Source organism: Mandrillus leucophaeus, unplaced genomic scaffold (genome assembly GCF_000951045.1).
Source record: "Mandrillus leucophaeus isolate KB7577 unplaced genomic scaffold, Mleu.le_1.0 Scaffold460, whole genome shotgun sequence".
NCBI classification, from domain to species: domain Eukaryota; kingdom Metazoa; phylum Chordata; class Mammalia; order Primates; family Cercopithecidae; genus Mandrillus; species Mandrillus leucophaeus.
Window position 1 is genome coordinate 568,930 of NW_012104921.1, and position 22,763 is coordinate 591,692.

Sequence of the window (22,763 nt, forward strand, 5' to 3'; positions counted from 1 at the left end):
AAAAAAAAAAAAAAATTAGCTGGGCATGGTGGCGGGTGCCTGTAATCCCAGCTACTTGGGAGACTGAGACAGGCGAATCACTCGGATCCGGGAGGCGGAGGTTGCAGTGCACCATACCATTATCACACCACTGCACTCCAGGCTGGGCATGACAGAGCAAGACTCCGTCTAAAAAAAAAAAAAAAAGTTAGGTACAAAACTTCCAGGCACAGGTGTAGTGGCTTACGCCTGTAATCCCAGCACTTTGGGAGGCTGAGGCAGGAGGATTCCTTGAGGCCAGGAGTTCAAGATCAGCCTGAGCAATGTAGTAAGACTTTGTTTCCCCCCCACAAAAAAAGTCTAGGCACAACATTATATAACACAATTTAAAATATCCAATTGTTATAAAACTATAAAAACTATAAAACAAAAGAAGCAAAGAGCAGTAGGAGTTATTTTAAGTGCCTAAAAAGAATTCTTCAGTCTTTTTTTGTTGTTGAGATAATTGTCATGTACTTTCTATTAACAGAAAGCCAAAACTAAAGGTTACCATCATTTTAAAATATGTTGTTATAAAAAATATGTTTTTGAGACTTTTTGCCAATTTAACATATTCTCCAAAGGAACACTGTCTTTAGCATAGATTTACTGGGCCAGGTGTCCATGTTTGGTGTCCTTCTTTGGAACACTCACCCTGCTGCTTCAATGTCAGACAAACCAAGCCTGTTAAATTATTACCTAGCAAACTTTTGGCAATTTCCCAGTCAGTCACATTTTCCAGTCATTTTGCTCTTACGTTTACAGACCTGGTTGTTCATTTTTAGCCAATGTCCAGGAGGGACTTGGCTCCAGGCAATCTTTTTTTTCCTTTTCAATTTTGACATCTCTATGAGTTAGCTATTAAACAATATTATCACAGCCTATTTTTTTCTTACTCATATTACCCAGGAGACAATTCCAGAATGAACTTGGACTAAAATTTTATACAGCATGCTGAGTTTCCTAAAGGTTTGGTATCTATTTTCTATAATCTGTGAAGGTTCTTTTCCTTACAATATTTATCCAAAGGGTTCAAGTGCCCTGCCTATGTTTCTACAATTTTCTTAGCCAAAGCCAATCACTATAATGAGAAGTAGATCTTATTTGGCAGGTTAAAGTATGGTGCAGGTCAAAGCTGCCTCCTTTCTGTACCACGTGCATTAAACATTTTGCTTCTTTGGTTACTGAACACATCAGCTCTTCTTAAAGATCTTTCTCTGGGGTCTAATACTTTGCTCTCTCTGCTTATAAATGTAAACACTATGCCAGGTACAGTGGCTCACACCTGTAATCCCAGTAGTTTGGGAGGCTGAGGCATGTGTATCATGAGGTCAGGAGTTTAAGACCAGCCTGGCTAGCATGGTAAAATCCTGTCTCTACTAAAAATACAAAAATTAGCTGGGCATGGTGGCGTACGCCTGTAGTCCCAGCTACTCAGGAAGCTGAGGCAGGAGAATTGCTTGAACCCGGGAAGCAGAGATGCAGTGAGCCAAGATCACACCACTGCGCTCCAGCCTGGGTGACAGAGCGAGACTCCGTCTCAAAAAAAAAAAAAAATTTAAACACTATGTAATTTCCCTGAGTGACTGGATCACCCCAAAACTATCTAAAAATAGTTTCAAACACGTAAATGATTTGAGAACCAGAGACAGTAATATTGAACCCATTGATAGGATGGCAGTAGGCAGAACTGTGCAGGGAGACTTTCTAGTTTCCAAATACACATATACACTCAGAGCGAGAACTTCTTTTTTTTTATTTTTTCATTTTTTATTTGATATGGAGTTTCGCTCTTGTTGCCCAGGCTGGAGTGCAATGGGGCAATCTCGCTGCAATCTCCACCTCCCAAGTTCAAGTGAGTCTCCTGCCTCAGCCTCCTGAGTAGCTGGGATTACAGGCATGCGCCACCACGCCTGGCTAATCTTTGTATTATTAGTAGAGATAGGGTTTCTCCATGTTGGTCAGGCTGGTCTCGCACTCCCAACCTCAGGTGATCCACCCGCGTTGGCCTCCCAAAGTGCTAGGATTACAGGCGTGAGCCACCACGCCCAGCCAGAGCGAGAACTTCTACTAAGGACTTACTGAAGTGATCAAGAGCTCTTCAGCTTTCTTTCTTCACTGTGGAGATAAGAATACTTGTTATAGCCTTTGCAGATGATGCGAAAAAGATGACTAGTGTTTGTGAATTGATTTGAACTCTTTGGTAGAAGGATGCCAGGTACCTAGACAGCAAGATATAAAACTGTACAAGGCTGGGCATGGTGGCTCACGCCTGTAATCCCAGCACTTAGGGAGGCTGAGGTGGGCGGATCACAAGGTCAGGAGTTCAAGACCAGCCTGGCCAAGATGGTGAAACCCTGTCTCTACTAAAAATACAAAAATTAGCCAGGCATGGTGGTGCATGCCTATAGTCCCAGCTACTTGGGAGGCTGAGGTAGGAGAATCGCTTGAGCCCAGGAGGTGGAGGTTGCAGTGAGCCGAGATTGCACCACTGCACCCCAAATTGGGCAACAACAGAGTGAGACTTTGTCTCAAAAAAAAAAAAAAAAAAAAAAAAGCAAAACTGCACATTCTGGGTGAGTAATTACAGGGAGCTATACAGTCCTTACAGGCAGGGTCAACACTCTTTGAACATCAAGTATTGTAGTAACTGGTAAGAAGACATCTGAGTTTTATCTACTCCTGATTTATTTAAAAGCCTGGAATTCCTTAACCTATCTTTGTTGACATAACACATGTAGATAAAATATGACAAGTCCCTCTCTGGTTCAAAATAGAATAAGCACACAGTGTCTAAGATTAGATGCCCTATTTAGGAAGTTTCAAAGGTGACGCCTGCTACCACATCTGGCTAATTTTTTGTATTTTTAGTAGAGATGGGGTTTCACCATGTTGGCCAGGCAGGTCTCGAACTCCTGACCTCAGGTGATCTGCCTGCTTCAGCCTCCCAAAGTGCTGGGATTACAGGCGTGAGCCACTGCGCCCAGCTCTTTTTCCTTTTTTTGGCGGGGGGACAAGGTCCCGCTCTGTCATCCAGGCTGGGCACCCAGTGGTGTGATCATAGCTCACTGCAGACTCAACCTCCCGGGCTCAAGTAGCTGGGACTACAGGCACCTGCCATCATTCCCAGTTAATTGTTTTATTTTTTGTAGAGACGGGGTCTCCCCATGTTGCACAGGCTGGCAAACAGGCATTGTTGAAGATTATCAGCAATAGATTGAAACTGGGAGAACTTATGGGCATGGAGGAGGCATGAACGGGACTGATGAAAGGACAGAACAAATAGGAAGTTTCAAAGGTGAGCTTTAAGAGAGGAAATGACTCAGCCACAGTTTAGGGTGATAGTTCCAGTTAGGTGAGTTGTAGGTGATAATGTGGCTTGGGTGAGCTCATTATCTATGGAGGACAAGATTCTAGAAGCTCGCTCCGAGTGTCATCAGGAATCATGAACCAAAGCACAACATTACACAATATTTTTCCAATAGAGGAGGAAATATTGGCATTCTTTATTTTTAAAACTCAGGGCAGTTCTGGTTATTGAAGCTTAAGAGACAACTGGTATAATGACAGTAACAACTAATAAAAATGACAGACATGAAGAAAAAATATTCGTATTAGTCTAGTCTAAATTTGACTTATTCATCAAACATTTGAAGATCCACCCTTTCCCAGACTCTTGGGGTACAGTTTTGAAAGAGAGGGGTGTAGGTCCTTCCCTTCTACGAGGCTGCAATCCTGCAGATAAATGACTTTACGGTCTAGGAAGGATGAAGTCAAAGACTGCTGTATTAGTCCATTTTCATACTGCTATAAAGAACTTCCCTGAGACTGGGTAATTTGTAAAGGAAAGAGGTTTAATGGACTCACAGTTCTGCATGGCTAGGGAGGCCTCAGGAAACTTACAATCACAGCAGAAGGGGAAGCAAGTACATCCTACATGAAGGGCAGGAGAGAGGAGAAAGTGAAGGGAGAAGAGCCCTTTATAAAACCATCAGATCTCCTGAGAACTCACTGTCACGAGAACAGCATGATCCAATCACCTCCCTCCCTTGACACGTGGGGATTACAATTGGAGATGAGATTTGGGTTGGAACACAGAGCCGAACCATATCAATTGGATTATTGATATTTATAAAACCATGATTAAAATGAACGTAGACACATTCCATTGTAATTCTTTAAATAGGCAGCACACTTGAAGTTTCAAGAAAGGTAGTTTCAAGACAGATCAGGACAAAATATTGAGGAAGCCAGAGTGGCTGGTGCTAAGTAATTTGCCTAAAATTAGACGAGAAACTCTGTGAAGGCAGAGATTACGTGTCTGGGTCATAGTGGATCAGCAGGGAGCAGTAGTGCACCTGAAAAGTCGTAGCCAATCAATACTTCTTAAAAAATAAAAAAAATGGGCTGGGCTCAGTGGCTCATGCCTGTAATCTTAGCACTTTGGGATGCCAAGGAAGGAGGACTGCTTGAGGCCAGGAGTTGGAGACCAACCCTGGCAACATAGTGAGACTCCCATATCTACAAAAAATTAAAAACAAAAAATAGCCTGGAGTGGTGGTGTGTACAGGTAGTCTTAGCTACTCGGGAGGTTGAGATGGGAGGAAAGATTGAGTCCAGGAGTTCAAGATCAGCCTGGGCAACACAGTGAGACTCCCTCTCTACAAAAAATAGAAAGGAATAAAACAAAAATTGAGTACTCATTATGTGTAAGTATTGCTTTTGGAGTGTTTAGTATGAGTGTTACTGATCAGTACACAGATGGTGTAAATACAGTGTAATAAGTATCAAAGAGATAAGGCCCTGTGCAGTGGCTCACACCTGTAACCCCAGCACTTTGCTAGGAGTTCAGGACCAGCCTGGGCAACATGGCAAAATCCCATCTCTACAAAAAATACAAAAATATTTGCTGGGCATGGTGGCACATACCTGTGGTCCCAGCTACTTAGGAGGCTGAGGTGGGAGGATTGCTTGAGCCGGGGAGGCTGAAGCTGGAGTGAGCCGAGATCGTGCCACTGTACTTCAGCCTGGGTGACAGAGTGAGACCCAGTCTCAAAAAAGAAAAAAAAAAAAAAAGATTAAAGAAAAAAAGAGATAAGCATAGGAGGGAGGCTACTAGAATAGAATAGTGATTCTAAAGAATTCAGGGATATGGAGGCTTCTTGGACAAAGTAACGCTTGAGCTGAGTTTTTTTGGGGGGAGGGTTTTGTTTATCTTAAGACAGGGTTTTGCTCTGTTGCCCAGACTGGAGTGCACTGGCGCAATGATGCAATCAATTATGGCTCACTGCAGCCTGGACCTCCTGGGTTCGGGTGATTCTCCCATCTCAGCCTCCAGAGTAGCTGAGACTACAGACTCACGTGGCCACTCTGGCTAATTTTTGTATTTTTAGTAGGGACGGGGTTTTGCCATGTTGCCCAGGTTGGTCTCGAATTCCTGGGGCTCAAGCCATCCTCCCACCTCCGTCCCCGAAAGTGTTGGGATTACAGGTGTGAGCCACTGTGCCCGATCTGAGCTGAGTTTTGAAGATAGTCAATGGGGCACAGTATGTGTTAAATCACTGTGGAATGAAATAGCATTATACATTTGAGGAACCAAAAACAGTGCAGTTTGGCTGAAGAGAAGAATGAGGTGGCATGATGGTGTTACGGTAGATTAGGTTATAGGGTGGATCTAGATCTATTTATATGCTATGTTAAAATTTCGGCTTTATTCTAAATTTAGAAATCACTCAACTATGTTAAACAGAGGAATGACAGAATCATATCTTCATTTTAGGAAGACCAATTAGGCAGCAGTGATAGTGCAAAGTGGGGGCAGAACGGAGGTGGGAAGGTTTAAACTAAGTATAGAGAGATAATAGAATCCATAGGAAAGATATCACTGAGAAAGAAATTGGATTGTGGGGGCTGAGTGAAGGGTGCTAGAATGACTGCTAGGCTTCAAGTTTGGATGTAGTGTCACTTAATAAGGTAGATAATAGAAGTAGAGGTTTTGTTTTTGTTTTGAGGGTAGGTGAGGAGGCAAAAAGGATAATAAGTCCAGTCTTTCCTTAAGCTCAAGGTACCAATGGGACACATAAGTGTGCATGTTAGTCTTCTTTTGATGCTATCATCAGGTCACCCACTCTCACAGATGGTTTTCTTTGTTCTTGTTGTTGTTTTTGGAATGGAATCTCGCTCTCTCTTTTGCCCAGGCCGGAGTTTAGTGGCATGATCTCGGCTCACTGCCACCTCTGCCTCTGGAGTAGCTGGGATTACAGGCAAGTGCCACCACACCCAGCTAATTTTTGTATTTTTTTGGTAGAGACAGGGTTTTGCCACGTGGGCCAGGCTCGTCTCCAACTCCTGAGCTCAAGTGATCTGCCCGCTTCGGCCTCCCAAAGTGCTGGGATTATAGGTGTGAGCCACCGCACCCGGCCACAAATGTCTCTTTGTGTGTGTGTGTGTGTGTGTGTGTGTGTGTGTGTGTGTGTATATATGTCTTTGAGGCAGCATAATCTTTCCAAGCTTTTTAAGTGCTATGAGGCCCCCTAAAAAAGAATCGGATGAATAAACAGGTTGTATGTTGGTAACTATAAGATAAATAGTACTTTGATAATTTGAAGAAATATGAAATCTTAACACTTTGTGAAGCCAACGGGGGTGGACCACTTGAGCCCAGGAATTGGAGACTAGCCTGGACATCATGACAAAACCCCGTCTCTACAAAAAATACAAAAATTAGCTGGGCGTGGTGGATGCATGCCTGTAGTCCCAGCTATTCAGGAGGCTAAAGTGGGAGGACCACCTGAGCCAGGGAGCTCCAGGTTGCAATAAGCAGAGATTACACCACTGCATTCCAGCCCGGGCAACAGAGTGAGACCCCGTCTCAAAAAAATAATAAATAAAATAATAATTTGAAGAAATAGTCCCTAGCATTATAGTACTACGATCTAATATCTCATTTCATATATAAATAAAACATGGCAGCATGAGTAACAAGTCCAATCTGCTTTCCATTATACTGTAATAACAGTAAAGCAGACGTGATAAAATAAGATGAATTACTTTATCTCTTTGAAATTACTTCCTGATTGGTTGGTAGTGCATACTCCATAGTACAAGTTTTATTGGCTTTTGCAACAAAGAAAAAATTTTTAAAAAGTAACAGATCTTAAATGCAATTTTCTTGTATCGCTATTAATATAATTACCGAACCTAATTTCCTTATGTTGCTAATTATTTTTGTCTTATTTTTCAAACAAATGCTTCTTAGCTATATTAATTTTTAGAAACATTCTAGTGCATTACGATATTTTCTAGGAAACTAAGCACATAAAAATACCCACGATTGTACTTAAAATATTAGCCTTGTCTCTTATGCGTATATTACATTCACTCAAACTTTTTAAAAAATTTTTCCGACACGGAGTCTCGCTTTGTCGCCAGACTGGAGTGCAGCGATGCGATCTCGGCTCTCTGCAACCTCAGTCTCCTGGGCTCAAGCAATTCTCGTGCCTCAGCCTCCTCAGGAGCTGGGACTACAGGCGTGCGCCACCACGCCCGGTTAATTTTTGTATTTTTAATAGAAATGAGGTTTCACAATGTTGGCCAAGCTAGTCTCGAACTCCTGGCCTCAAGTGATCGCCCACCTCGGCCTCCCAAAGTGCTGGAATTACAGGCTTGAGCAGCCGCATCCGGCCATATTCACTTAAACATTTAATGACCCAGGAGAACATCCATCTAGGATTTTAAGTTGTACTCACAATGCTTTTATTTTCTGTTTCGATCAAAATAGTCTATTGATGACAATATTTGTGAGCCCATTCATTTCTAAGATATCAAATTGTTAGTCTAGCCAGTCTCCTTCAAACTTTTCTCCCTCTACCTACCATCGTCAAGATCTAAATGAATTCACTACCTCTTCTTCTCCCAAGAAAAAAAAAATCGCTCCTCCCCCTCTCCCAACCCCACGAAACACAACCCATTCCAGAAAAGGAAAGAAGAGGGGACGCAAAGTGGAATAAGTTACGACGCGCGACCCAGCGCACAGAAACGGGACCAAAGCCCAGGCTCGAGACGGAGAGGAGGAATCAGTAACCACAGCCGGAGGATCTTGGCTATTTGCCAGAAGAGAACTGACTGGTGCTAAGAAACCAGAGACAGAGCCAGTGACAGGAAGGGAAAGAGGGCCCACCCTTGGGACTGCCTGAAACACCCAAAGAATGAAAAAGAAACGTCAGGAATCCGAGACGGGCTGCGGTCGGCCAGAGCGACCAGCCAGGTTAATAACCGGCTCCGAAACCCGGCACATGGGTGAGAGACCCTTGGGAAGGAAACTGCGCCTGGGGACGGCCTGCTCGAAGGAAACTGATAACCAGGAAGCCTACGGCCGCCTCGCTTCCAAAAGCCAGAGTCGGAGTCCCGGCGCCCTGTAGCTGCCGGCAGACACCGCACCGGGTCAGTACGCCGGCCTAGAGGCGGAGCCCGAGCTCTTTCCCCGCCCTCTAACGGCGACCCGGGCTGCGTTCTCAGTGCGCCGGCGTAGGGTGAGGCCGGACTCTATTTGGCGATTAAGCGTGAGGCTGCGTTCGCTACCCAGCATGCTGTGCGCTAGTGACGGCCCTCCGCCTATCCCCTTCCCAACTCTCCCCTCACCCCTCCCGCCGCGGCCCCCCTTCCCCTAAAGTGAGTGAGTGAGACGGGCAGATGGAGGAGGGACTGTAATGGCGGCGGCCGGCAGCTCCCTGCTCTGACCCACGGCAGGCACACAGTAACGACCCCTTCCCCGCCCCTCTCCCGGCCGGCCTCCGCCCCGCAGGCAGCGCGGGGCCACCCTCTCCGGCCCTTCCCCCAGCTGTCGGCGTCTCGCCCTGCGCCCCGGCCGGGGCCCCACACACAATGGACGAGCTTGCCGGAGGCGGTGGTGGCGGCCCGGGGATGGCGGCCCCTCCCCGGCAGCAGCAGGGACCTGGGGGGAACCTGGGCCTTTCGCCGGGGGGGAACGGAGCGGCGGGCGGCGGGGGTCCTCCGGCCTCCGAGGGAGCGGGTCCCGCGGCAGGCCCCGAGCTGTCCCGGCCGCAGCAGTACACTATCCCGGGGATACTGCACTACATCCAGCACGAGTGGGCTCGGTTCGAGATGGAGCGGGCGCACTGGGAGGTGGAACGGGCCGAACTGCAGGTACCTCGTTGGGGTCGGTGTGCGGGACGGCTGCGGCGGCTGGGTTCCCGGCCGGGGGGTGGGGCCGGGGACTCCCCTCAGCCGGAGCCGGTGCCTTGGGAGGCCGAGCGGAACCTACCTGTGCTGCTCGGGGTGTGATGGTCCTCTCAACGGCTTTTCCTGGAGTCCCCCTCCCTCTTTCCCGCAGAAGCTTGCTCCCCAACCTTCACTAGCTACGCGGTGCGGGCCTCCTCCAGGCAGCCATTTTGGCTTTTAGTATGGCGTCTGCGGGGGCTCCTCCGGAGGCGGCCTTCCCGGGTCTCCGGGGCTTGGGGCCGAGCACCTTTCTGTGGGAGAGTCCGGTTTGGGGCCTCTCGACCCAGAGTTTACTCTTGTTTGTTCCTCTTGAGATGAAGAGCCTGACGAGAATGACTAGGATAGGCATCTTACCCCCCTTTTCCGGACCACCCCCCTTTCCGATTTGGCGTATCTGGCCCCCTCCCTGAGTCTTGGTACGCACTTGCCCCTTGACAGCCACGCTTCTTTCCTGGGCTGCTACGGTGCACAGTGACTTGGGACTGACCTGTGAAGTTTTATTTCCCATCGTCAACTTTTTAAGTACTTTCTTACCTGAGATGCTGCCTTAGTCACTTGGATTCTGTGTAGTTATTCCTTACTTAGTGACTCATCAACGCTTTCAGCACTGAATTTTTCTTTTCACAGTACTCTTCACTAGATCTCCTTTCCTCATCTCTTTATCCATAAAAAAACCCAACCAGACGATCGATGCTGTACTTATGAAACGACTGAAGAGATTTAATATTCGCTTGAACTGAAATGTAGTTATATCATGTTACTTGTGCAGGAGAAGTGAGATGTTCTCAGGACCCTTCATAGTTGAGCTTGACTCGATCCTCATGATGTGAACCTTTGATAGGCTACACATTTGGAAGCTGTTGGTAGTTAACAGCTCATGTCCTGGTTCTCAAAATTGCTGCATCTTTTTGAAAGGATTATTTAACTTTCTTAGGTATTTGTGTTTATTTTTAAGTACCTTTCCAGGGCAAATTTAGGCTTAGAAGCAAAAAGCATGCGTCTAAATAGTATGGCACCTGTTCTTCAGACTGTTGTATATTTAGGAGGTAAGCAGTATTTGCTGTCATATATGTCATATGCCTATGGTGAATAGTTAGGCAAATGTAGTGCTGAAAGGAGGAGGATTGGATTAACTAGAAAGGGTGTCCTCAAACAAAGGGTGTCCTCTTTAGTTTGGTTCTGAACTAGTAAACTTTTATATGACTGCACAAAGTGGATGAAGTTAAACTTTTCAAAAGTAAAAAATACTTGGGTATTTTGACACTGTATGAAGTCTTAAAAAATTGTAATACTTGTTAGTCATAGCTTTACAATTGTGTTTTGATATATATTGGGCTTTAAAATTACATAACTTTAAAAAAGCTGAAGTCAAAACTGGTTTCTTTTAAGTTGTGTACAGTCTTGCTTTTAAAATACTTAAAATTTATAGAATTCTGTTGATATACAGCTTTCTACTACATGCTGTAAACTTAATTTTCTGTGTGAGTAAAGTTAGGCATTTGTTTTTAAAATTTGGATTGACAAATGCATTAAGGCCTAGGCTCACTGAGTAATACTTCACCAGTCCCTGCTATGGTTTCTTTGACCTTTGTACTATTGTATGCAAGTTTTGATTTTAACACACTTTAACAATTGCATTTTTCACCCATAAACTTCACTAATGTGAGCAGCTGAGAAGAAAGATATCTTGTGCGCAAATTAGTAAAACCTATACTATATATTAAAGAAGCCTTCATTGCCTGCTCTAGCATTTGCTTTCCCTTCTTGGTCTCCTCTCCTTAACGGCAGCAGCAAAGTATTTTAAGGAAGATTCTTTTTGCTTGCTTGCTTGCTTGCTTTCAGATCTATTGGTACAGTAGTTCTGTTATTAGCCATCCTACGTTTTTGTTTGTTTCCTTGTTTTGAAGAAGTCCTACACTGTTTCTAGACTTATTTCGTACTGATTCTTTTGGAGTAAAATGTTCATAATGGCTTTGGTTTTTTTTGTGTTATATATTTAAAATGTTTTATTGGGTTAACTTAGTTAATAAGGTTTCTAGTTTCTATCAGAAATATTGAATTTGCCTTAGGTGCCTTCAGTCTACTGAGATTGCTTGTGAGATGCATATTTTAAAATGTATGTGTTGAATACATATTTGTGGGAGGATGTAGTGAAGCATCAGTGGATTTTTACTGTAAACCTAAACTTATTTTTAAGAAAGACAATCTAGAATTAAGACAACTTACATATTATTATGTGCAGTCTCCGGTGCGATTCCATCTACACATATTTTTAAAGTGTTAATTATGGAATAGTTTCAATAGAGAACATGAGCTTAAGGAATACCCCATATTGATGTAAAATTTTAATGGGGAATATTATTTTCCCTGGCTTTGGGAGAGATAGTAAAAGGAACTTTGCAGTATGATTCTGTTCTCCATAAAAAGAATTTATAGTAAAGGTCTTAGAAACTTGGAACGAAACCAAAGGATCATGTCTTAAAGCTCTTCTGTCTCTGATTCTTCCTTACCTTGAACTCAGGTAAAGCATTGTTAATAAGGTCGTAGGACAGTTGTTTCTTAACTTTTATATAACATGAATTACCAAAATTCCACAGACAGTCCACTTCAAGCCCTAGATCAGTCCAGATCTCCAGAGAATAAGAGGCCTACGTATTTTTTAAAGTTCTACAAGTGATTTTTTCTTCACAGTAGTGCCTGTTACAGAGAAAAATCACTACACTACACTTTTCTTTTTTGTAATTTCGTAGTAGATTCATTAAATCTTGTCATGGAAAAGACACTAGGATTTGCAAATCACTATTCTAGACCAGCTTTTGAAAATCCTGAAAATAGAAAATTCAGGAGATTCCCCCCTTAGAAATGAAGAAATCAAGTTAAGTCTAAGCAAAATATCTCCTACTAACTTAAGGATCTTTAAGCAGCAACATCTATCATGTTACGACTTGTAAAAGTTAGAAACTGCCAGTTAATCAGCACTATAACCTTCTGAGGTAGGTATTCCTATTTTACAGGTGAGGAGACAAATTTAGGTAGGTTAAATAATTTTGCCAGGGTCACCTAGCCATAAAGTATTGCAGCTGAGATTCAAACCCAGGTCTGTCTGATTCCAAAGCCTGCGGTCATATCACCACTCTTGTAACCATTATGTTATACTGTCTTAGCACTTTTTTATAGAGTGGAATCTGACTTGTAATTCTTCGTCTAGTTTTGTGTGGCCCACACCACTTGAGTACATTTCAATGAAGTTTTATTGAGCCCCCATGATGCTGCTGCAAGGCATAGTTTATATATATTGCTAATGTGTCCTTATATTTTTCTTTGTAGTTTGTATATAGTAAGTGGATTTTGGGTATATACAAAATGCTTGTTTGCCAAGTGTAGAAATATGGCATACCTAATACAAGAAAATGTAGTCAAAGAGTTTTTGTTCTTTTTTTTTTGAGACGGAGTCTGGCTCGACTGTTGCCTGGGCTGGGGTGCAGTGGCACCATCTCAGCTCACAGCAAGCTCCGCCTCCGAGTTCATGCCGTTCTGCTGCCTCAGCCTCCCAAGTAACTGGGACTACAGGTGCCTGCCACCACGCCTGGCTGACTTTTTTATATTAGTAGAGACGGGGTTTCACCGTGTTAGCCAGGATGATCTCGATCTTCTGACATCGTGGTCTGCCCACTTTGGCCTCCCAAAGTGCTGGGATTACAGGCTTGAGCCACCGCGCCCGACTGACAGTGATTTTTCATAAAGGTGTTGCCTTTATTCTGGGATTTTTTCCCTTCATACATTTTTACTGTTAGGCGTTTCCTTTTTCAGATGATGGTGATAATAGAGTTAAAAAAAATTTATTGATGGTATTAAGGGAGTCCACTACCTTGTGTCAGAGTCCCTGTTTCTTTTTGAAGTCCTTGAAATGAAGTTTAGGGACCACTGATCTAGAATTCTCTGTATGCTCCTCCACTACCCATTAACCCCACTCTATAGTCTGCCTTTTCGCACTACTCTCCCCTCATTCCCTTCTAAACACTTTGTATAACACTACGTTTTCTGTTCATGATTGACCTTCAAATTGCCAAATTCTGTGGCTTTATAGACCATATGTACCTAACCAACACTCTGCTGTTAACAAGTTCTTCAAAATTATTTTCTTTTGCTTCCACTCTGTTTTTCCTGTCATCCACTTATCACTTTTCTTCATATGTTTTCTTTCTTTTGTTCCCAGTTGTTGTTACGTGGGGTTCTGGTTCTGTTTTATGTTTTCACTGTATATTCAGAATCAGATTTTTGGCTACCATGTACCATCTTAATAATACCTAACATTTATTTACTCTTTCCTAAGTGTTATTCCTGTGCCCCAGTATTTCAGTATTCATTTAATTCGTTCAGTATTCATTTAATTCTCAAAACAACTCAGTGAGGTTGATACAGGTATAATTGGCGTCTTTTTTTTTTTTTCTTTTTTCTGACACTGCCATATTGAGGTCCAGAGGTTAAGTAATCTATGCAACTAGGAGGCAGTAGAACTGGGATTTAAACTTAGACTGTCTGTAGAGGCCATGTTCTTTTTTTTTTTTTTTTTTTTTTGAGACGGAGTCTGGCTCTGTCGCCCAGGCTGGAGGCCAGTGGCCGTATCTCAGCTCACTGCAAGCTCCGCCTCCCGGGTTCACGCCATTCTCCTGCCTCAGCCTCCCGAGTAGCTGGGACTACAGGCGCCCGTCACCTCGCCTGGCTAGTTTTTTGTATTTTTTAGTAGAGACAGGGTTTCACCGTGTTAGCCAGGATGGTCTCGATCTCCTGACCTCGTGATCCACCCATCTCGGCCTCCCAAAGTGCTGGGATTACAGGCTTGAGCCACCGCGCCCGGCACAAGGCCATGTTCTTAACCACTACTAGATTTTTGGCATCCAGATGTCCCTTGTATATCTAATTTCCTGTTTAGTTTTTCTTCCTCCAATTCAATGCATCCATTCAGTTAATCTCAAGTGCCTGCCTCTTCCCCTTGACAAAACACACTTGTTCATTCTTTATTCCTTGCCGCATTAAAGTTAACACTATCCTCCCCATCCCTAGTACTATAGAGGTCATAGAACCTTCCCCCTGCGTATGTTTGGCCTGTGAGTTTTATTGATTCCAGCATGATTATTTGGTGGTATTTGAGTGCGATTTTATGCTAGATCCTGGGTGTATAATGATGTATGAGACAAATACTTTGTCCTCAGGGAGCTTATACTCTAGAAATAATTTTTTTTTTTTTTTCAAGAGAGGGTCCTGCTCCGTTGCCCAGGCTGGAGTGCAGTGGTGCCAACATGGCTCACTGTAGCCTCAGCCTCCTGAGCTTAAGTGATCCTCCTGCCGCAGCCTCCTGAGTAGGTAGGACTACAGACATGTGCTGTCACACCAAGCTGTTTTTATTTTTAGTTCAGATGGGTTCACAGTTTGTTGCCCAGGCTGGTTTCGAACTCCTGGGCTCAAATGATTCTCCCGCTTCATCCTCCCAAAGTCCAAAGTGTTGGGATTACAGGTATGAGCCACCATGCCCGGCCAATAAAATGTTACAAACAACAAATTAACAGAATGCTGAGAGAATAAATGGTGATAGGAAACCTGTATATGTAATGGAGTTTCAGATAATACCTAATATTTATTGAGCACTTTTTTTTTTTTAGAGACAGAGTTTTTGCTCTGTCACTCAGGCTGGAGTGCAGTGGTGCCATTTCAGCTCACTGCAACCTTTACCTCCTGGGTTCAGGCGATTCTCATGCCTCAGTCTTCTGAGTAGCTGGAACTACAAGCACCCACCAACATGCCCGGCTGATTTTTGTATTTTTAGTAGAGACGGAGTTTCACCATGTTGGCCAGGCTGGTCTTGAATTCCTGACCTCGAGTGATCTGCTCACCTCGGCCTCCCAAAGTGCTGGGATTACAGGTGTGAGCCACTGTGCCTGACCTATTGAACACTTTCTATATGCCTGACATTATTTTAGGTTCTTCAATACATTTAATTCTCATAAAGTTCCTAAATGTATACTTTTAGATCTGAAGTATCAGGAATACCTAATTGTACAAAGAGCATTCCAGTTGGAAGCTACAGCATTTAGCAGAAGTTCTAAAGTAGGAAAGAGCTTCATTTAAACTGTGTGAACTGGCCAGGTGTGGTGTCTCATGCTTGTAATCCCAGCACTTTGGGAGGTTGAAGTGGGAGGATCACTTGAGCCCAGGAGCTGGAGTCCAACCTGGGCAACAGTGAGACTCTGTCTCTAAAAAAGAAAATGTGTGAACTGGACTATAATGATTCAAAAAGGCTAAGTAATATAGATAACATCAGTATCCTAAAATATATTCTAATTCACTGATTCTTGATTTTTTGGGGGATTGTGTAGTCCCCTTTGCGTATATTATGAAACCTATGGAGCCTCTTACAGTTTTTTTCCAAAAAGGGTAAGAAAATTTTACTTAGAATGCCCATGAAGCCTGACTGCTGACCTAAGGAAGTAACTGATTTAATCTGTGCTTTTTGTTTCTGTACTAACATTGCCTTAGTTCAGAGTACTCCTCCTGCCGGAATTCTTTGAGATAATCTCCTTACAGGTTTGTTTCATCCATTGCACCTCTTAACAGTTTATCCTTTATATCATAAATATGATTGTATTATGTATAATCCTCCTTTCCTTTTTTTATGAAAAGTTTCAAACATGTATGAAAATAATATAGTATTGTGACCTCCCACAAACCTGTCACTCATCTTAAACAGTAACAACTCATGATCAGTCTTGTTTTACCTGTACTTCTATCCAGTCATTGTCCATTCCAAATTATTATTATTTTCTATTATTTTATTTTTAAGAGACAGGGTCTCACTATGTTGCCCAGGCTGGAGTGCAGTGGTGCAATCGTAGCTCACTGCAGCCTCAAAACTCCTGGGTTCAAATGGTCCTCCCACCTCAGCCTCCCAAATAGCTTAGACTATAGTCTAAGTGCCACCACGCTTGGCTAATTTTGTTTTTAGTAGGGACGGGATCTTTCTGTGTTGTCTAGGCTGGTCTTGAGATTATGGCCTCAAGCAATCCTCCTACCTTGGCGTCTCAAGAGTGTTGGGATTAAAAGCATGAGCCACTATGCCTGGCATTGGTTTTTTTTTTAATTTTTATTATTATTTTTTTGAGGCAGAGTCTCGCTGTGTCACCCAGGCTGGAGTGCAGTGGTGCGATCTCAGCTCACTGCAGGCTCCGTTCCCCCCACGCACCGCCGTTTCAAATGATTCTTATGCCTCAGCCTCCAGAGTAGTTGGGATTACAGGTGTGTCATCATGCCTGGCTAATTTTTTGAATTTTTCGTAGGGATGGGCTTTCACCATGTTGGCCAGGCTGGTCTTGAACTCCTGACCTCAGGTGATCTGCCCACCTTGGCCTCCCGAAATGCTGGGATTACAGGTATGAGCCACCATGCCCGGCCTAAATTTTCTTTTCTTCTGTAAGTGCTTGAAGTTACTGAGTTCTGAAGTTGTTGAGCTCTCTGCTATTGATTTGAGCAAGTTCCGGGCACTGATGGCTTTCATCTTCTCATTTTCTGCTTCTTTTGCAAGTTGATCAACAAGCTCAATTAAACTACCAATTATTTTTTGAAACTGGCCAATTTTGTCCACAAAGTTCTTGCACTCTTTCTTGAACTTTATGGTCTACTGGGTAATCTCTGAGTCCAACACCCACAGCTTGTTCAGCTCATCAAAGTGCAGTCCCTCTTCACCCAGGATGTCTTTTACCATAGGTGTTTCCCATCCAGCTTCCCTAGAGAAGCTCTGCTCTGAAGGAGTGACAGTGGCAGGAGGAAGTGTGTCATAGGAACAAGGGTCGAGAAAGAATAAAGTTCGCTTGCACAGGTATTGTTCATTCAACACACATTTCTTGGAGTGCCCAGTACATGCCAACACTGCTAGATGCTGGGGGTACAAAGATGAATGCAACATGGTGCCCACCCTGCTAGCCCTGTGGCGGCAGCTTACTATAACCCAGGCTGATGTAGACTGGCAGCTTCTCCCTGTCCCTGGCAGCTGTTAGGCAGGCAGCCTGCCTCGGCTGTTGCCATGACTACAGAGACTCTTTACCCATGACCTGAAATATATTTTTATTAAGGTTTTTTTTTTTTTTGCAAAATGCTTTTAAATTTATTTAAATTAATTTCCTTTTTTTTAAAATTGAGGCAGAGTTTTGTTTTGTTGCCCAGGCTGGGGTGCAGTGGGTGCGATCCTGGCTCACTGCAACCTCTGCCTCCCAGGTTCAAGCAATTCTCCTGCCTCAGCCTCTTGAGTAGCTGGGGTTGCAGGCATGCACCACCATGCCCAGCTAATTATTTTGTATTTTTAGTAGACACGGGGTTTCACCGTGTTGGCCGGGCTGGTCTTAAACTCCTGACCTCAAGTGATCACCCACCTTGGTCTCCCAAAGTGCTGGGATTACAGGTGTAAGCCACCGTGCCCAGCCTAAATAACTGTGTATGCTCGCTTCTGTGTGTACACACTCACTACCCCTCATAAGACCATTGCAGTTTTAGGTTCACAGCAAAATTTAGCAGAAAGTACAAGCAGTCGCCTACCTCAACGTTTTGCCTTTTCCAGAATACATTCATATACCTTCCCATGGTACTCTTGGGGGAAATTTGTTCTAAGAGTTCTCCTCCAGGATACAAAATTGTTAGATGCTCAAGTCCCTCAATACAATGACTTCGTAACTTATGCACATCTTCCTGTATATTTTAAATCTCTAGATTGCTTATAATTATGTAATCTAAATGCTATGTAAATAGTTGTTATACTTTTTTAAAATTTTTATTTGAGACAGAGTCTCAGTCTGTCACCCAGGCTGGAGGGCAGTGAAACAATCACTGCTCATTGCAGCCTCGACTTCCGGGTTCAGGTGATCCTCCCATCTTAGCCTCCTGAATAACTAGGACTACAGGCACCCGCCACCACACCTGACTAATTTTTGTATTTTTTCTAGAGACAGAGTTTTGCTAAGTTGCTGAGGCTGGTTTCAAGCTCCTGGACTCAAACGATCTGCCCTCCTCGGCCTCCCAAAGTGCTAGGATTACAGGTGTCAGCTATTGCACCTGGCTAATTGCTATAATTTTTAAAAACTATTTTTTGCCCGGGCACCGTGGCTTATGCCTGTAATCCCAGCACTTTAGGAGGCCAAGGCGGGTGGATCACAAGGTCAGGAGTTTGAGACCAGCCTGGCCAATATGGTAAAACCATGTTTCTACTGAAAATACAAAAATTAGCCAGGTGTGGTGGCACGCGCCTGTAATCCCAGCTACTCAGGAAGCTGAGGGCAGGAAAATCACTTTAACCCAGAGTCGAAGGTTGTAGTGAGTCGAGATCACGCCACTGCACTTTAGCCTGGGTGACAGAGCGAGACTCTGTCTCAAAATATATATATATTTTTTTTATTATTTTTCCAGAATGTTTTTGCCTTGCCATTGTTTGAATCTGTGAATGGGGAACCCTTGGATACAGAGGGTGGCCTTAGTTTGAATCATAAAATATGTAGCCTTTTCACTTAGTAGCAGTGCATTTAAGGCTTCTTCTTGTCTTTTCTATGGGTTGATTATTTCTTTTTAGTGCTGAACAATATTCCATTTATGGATGTACCACAGTTTGTCTATTCACCTTTTGGAGGGTATCTTGGTTACTTTCAAGTTTTGTCAGTTATGAGTAAAGGCTATAAACACCCATGTGCAGGTTTTGTGTGGACGTATGAGTTTTCATGTAATTTGAGTAAATACCAGGGAGTGTGATTGTTGGATCATATGGTAAGATTATATTAAGAAACTGCCAAATGGTATTCCAAAATGGCTGTACCATTTTGCATTCCCACCAGTAATGAGTGAGAATTATTATTGCTCCACTTTCAGCTTTTGGAGTTGTAGTGTTTTGGATTTTAACCGTTTTGGTAGTTACGTAGTGGTATCTCACTGTTTTTAATTTACATTCCCCTGATGAAAAACAGTATTGAAGCTAGGCATGGTAGCATGTGCCTGAAGTCCCAGCTACCTGGTGGAGGGGTGAGATGGAGGATTGCTTGAGCCCCAGAGGTTGTGGCTACCGTGATCCATGATCGCCCCACTGCACTCCAGCCTGGGTGACAGTGAGCCCCTGTCTCACAAGGTTCTGTAGAGGACTGCTGGGAACAGAACTGAACTTCTAAAAGTAAATGTCTTGACAGCTGCTTTCCAAGGCCTGGCTATAAGTAAGGTCTGTAGAGCCAAAAGGAGCATATACCTCTTCTTAAAATTGAGGGCGTTGGCTGGGCACAGTGGCTCATGCCTGTAATCCCAGCACTTTGGGAGGCCAAGGCAGGTGGATCACCTGAGGTCAGGAGTTCGAGACCAGCCTGGCCAACATGGTGAAACCCTGTCTCTACTAAAAGTACAAAAAATTAGCTGGGTGTGATGGCGCATGTCTGTAGTTCCAGCTACTCGGGAGGCTAAGACAGGAGAATTGCTTGTACCCGGGAGGCAGAGGTTGCAGTGAGCCGAGATCGTGCCATTGTACACCAGCCTGGGCAATGAATGAAGCTCCGTCTCAAAAAAAAAAAAAAAAAAAAAAAAAAATTGAAAGTGTTTAAGCCCAAGATGAAACTGGATTCTACTTAAGAGATATGCTTACGTGTATAAAGCAAAGAATAACATAGTCAAATGGAACAAAACTAGAGTAATTAGGGAAGCGCAACTCATACCTGTGGAAACAGTGGCATGATTTGTGTCAAATTCTGAAGCAGCCTTCCTGGTAAGGCTACTGGACACAGAATACCCTTGAAGGAAAGTAATGAAAAGTAAATAAATAAAAGTGGGTGTGAGGCTGGACGTGGTGGCGCTTACGCCTGTAGTCCCAGCACTTTGGGAGGCCAAGGCGGGCGAGTCACTTGAGGTCAGGAGTTTGAGACCAGCCTGACCAACGTGGTGAAATCCTGTCTCTATAGAAAAATGCAAAAATTAGCCAGGTATTGTGGCGCATGCCTGTAATCCCACCTACTTGGGAGGCTGAGGCAGGAGAATCACTTGAACCTGGGAGGTGGAGGTTGTAGTGAGCCAAGATTGCGCCACTGTACTCTAGCCTGTGTGACAGACTCCAGCCTGGGCAACAGAGTGAGACTCTGCTTTTTTTTTTTTTTTTTTTTTTAAAGTGGGTTTGTGCTCTTGTAATGAAAAAGAAAAAAGGTTTAAAAAGGATGTGCTTTTGACCAATATGTAATGCTGTTTCAAGGTATTACCAGTATCTTGTGTTCAGTGGAACCAAGGTAAACACAAGGTACTGGTATTACCTTGAGATAGCATTAACACCTAAGTGGTTTCAGTGAACAAGATTTAAAAGATTAGAATTAAAGCAATTATAAATGTGCAGTAAAATTTTGGACTACTTTTAGATAGACTTTATAAAAAGACTTAAAAATTCCTATTAAAAATTTTGCACTTTGGCCGGGTGTGGTGGCTCATACCTGTAATCCCAGCACTTTTGGAGGCCGAGGCAGGTGGATCACGAGGTTAGGAGTTTGAGAACAGCCTGACCAACATGGTGAAACCCCGTCTCTACTGAAAATACAAAAATTAGCAGGGTGTGGTGTCACGTACCTGTAATTCCAGCTACTCGGGAGAATCACTTGAACCCAGGAGGCGGAGGTTGCAGTGGGCCGAGATCACATCACTGCACCCAGCTTGGGCAACAGAGCAAGACTATCTCAGCAACAACAACAACAAAAATTTTTGCGCTTTCAGGACACTTACAGGCTCCTTCCTATAATCCCAGCACTTTGGGAGACCAAGGCAGGAGGATAACTTGAAGTCAGGAATTCAAGACCAATCTGGGCAACAAAGTGATACCCTGTCTTTACAAGAAAATTAAAAAATTAGCTGGACACAATGGTGTTGTGCCTGTAGTCCCAGCTACTCGGGAAGCCAGGGCGGGAGGATCACTTAAGCCCAAGGGTTCAAGGCTACCGTGAGCCATGATAGCACCACTGCACTCTAGTCTGAGTAACAGACTGAGACTGTCTCAAAAAAAAAAAATAGTAATAATAGTAATGATGATTGCTTTGAGAAACCAAGGCAGGAGGATTGGTTGAGGCCAGGAGTTCGAGACCAGCCTGGGCAACATAGTGAGACTCCCCACTTTCTACAGAAAAGAAAAAAATTAGCCGGACATAGTGATGTGCACCTGTAGTCCTAGCTTTGGAGGCTCAGGCGAGAGGATTGCTTGAACTCAGGAGTTTGAAGCTATAGTGAGCTGTCATCAAGTCACTGCACTTCAACCTGGTAAAAGACTGCCTATTAAAAAAAATTATATTTTGAATAAGTAATATGTGGTTCAAAATTAGATCTTATACTCACCATGATCCTGTCTACTACCCCCACCGCCAAGTTAGTAATCGACTACTTTTTTTTTAGTCTGTGTGTGTCCCTCTGTAGTGTTTTTTATGTAGGTAGATGAAAGCAAATATGTTTTCGTCCTTTTCTGGTACAATGTGGCAAACTATATAACTTATTTTTCACTATAATTTTTTTTTTTTTTTTTTTGAGATAGGGGTCTTGCTCTTTTGTCCAGGCCAGAGTGCAGTGATGCGATCTTGGCTCACTGCAACCTCTACCTCCTGGGCTCAATTGATCCTCCCACTTCAGCCTTCCAAGTTTGGGACTACAGGAACGTGCTTCCACACCTGACTATTTTGTTGTTGTTTTGTAGAGATGGGAGTTTCCCTATATTATCCAGGCTGGTCTTGAACTTCTGGGCTCAAACATTTTGCCCACCTCAGCCTCTCAAAGTGCTGGGATTATAGGCGTGAACCACTGCCTACTTTACTTTTTCATTTAGCATGTTGAGAGATCATTCCAAACCTGCTAATAGAGAGCATCCTCACTTCTTTTTTTTTTTTTTTTTTTTTTTTGCCCAGGGTGGAGTGCAGTAGTGCCATCTCAGCTCACTGCAGCCTCTGCCTCCCGGTTTCAAGAGATTCTCCTGTCTTAGCCTCCCAAGTACATATTGAAATGCTCATTTCCTTTTCTTTTTTTTTTTTTTTTGAGACGGAGTTTTTTCTTATTGCCCAGGGTAGAGTGCAGTGGCGCAATCTCAGCTCACTGCAACCTCTGCCTTCCGGTTTCAAGCGATTCTCCTGCCTCAGCCTCTCAAGTCACTGGGATTACAGGCACCCGCCACCACGCCCATCTAATTTTTTTGTGTTTTTAGTAGAGATGGGGTTTCACCATGTTGGTCAGGCTGGTCACTTACTGCTGACCTCGTGATCCACCCTCCTCGGTCTCTCCCAAAGTGCTGGGATTACAGGCGTGAGCCGCCATGCCCAGCCCTACATCCTCTCTTCTTTTTAACAACTGCATAGTATTCTGTGTAGATGGGCCGTAGTTGATCCACCTAATCCACTGTTGCTGGACAGTTGTGTTAAATTTTCATAAAACATTTGTAGCTGTGTTCTTTCTTAAATGTGTGAGCAGTCAGTCTTGTTGCCTCA

General features: G+C 43.7%; 2 protein-coding genes and 1 pseudogene across 5 annotated transcripts in view; 1 reads left to right on the top strand and 2 right to left on the bottom strand.

Moving 5' to 3' along the window:
* Positions 1-9,980, bottom strand: part of AP4S1 (adaptor-related protein complex 4, sigma 1 subunit) — a 90,493-nt gene extending 80,513 nt beyond the window's left edge. The window contains exon 1 of one of the 3 annotated variants that reach the window (XM_011994761.1): positions 7,767-8,489. The gene's annotated coding sequence lies outside the window, so the exon portion shown is untranslated. Of the gene's footprint in view, positions 1-7,766; positions 8,490-9,301; positions 9,630-9,792 lie in introns of those variants that run through there. The other 2 variants (XM_011994760.1, XM_011994759.1) reach the window with 2 other exon arrangements.
* Positions 8,566-22,763, top strand: part of STRN3 (striatin, calmodulin binding protein 3) — a 134,012-nt gene continuing 119,814 nt past the window's right edge. For both annotated transcript variants that reach the window (XM_011994756.1, XM_011994757.1), the window contains exon 1: positions 8,566-9,183. In XM_011994756.1, coding sequence (XP_011850146.1) covers positions 8,902-9,183 — 282 coding nt within the window. In that variant the 5' untranslated portion in view covers positions 8,566-8,901. The remainder of the gene's footprint in view (positions 9,184-22,763) is intronic.
* LOC105549994 lies at positions 11,171-17,014 on the bottom strand (annotated as a pseudogene).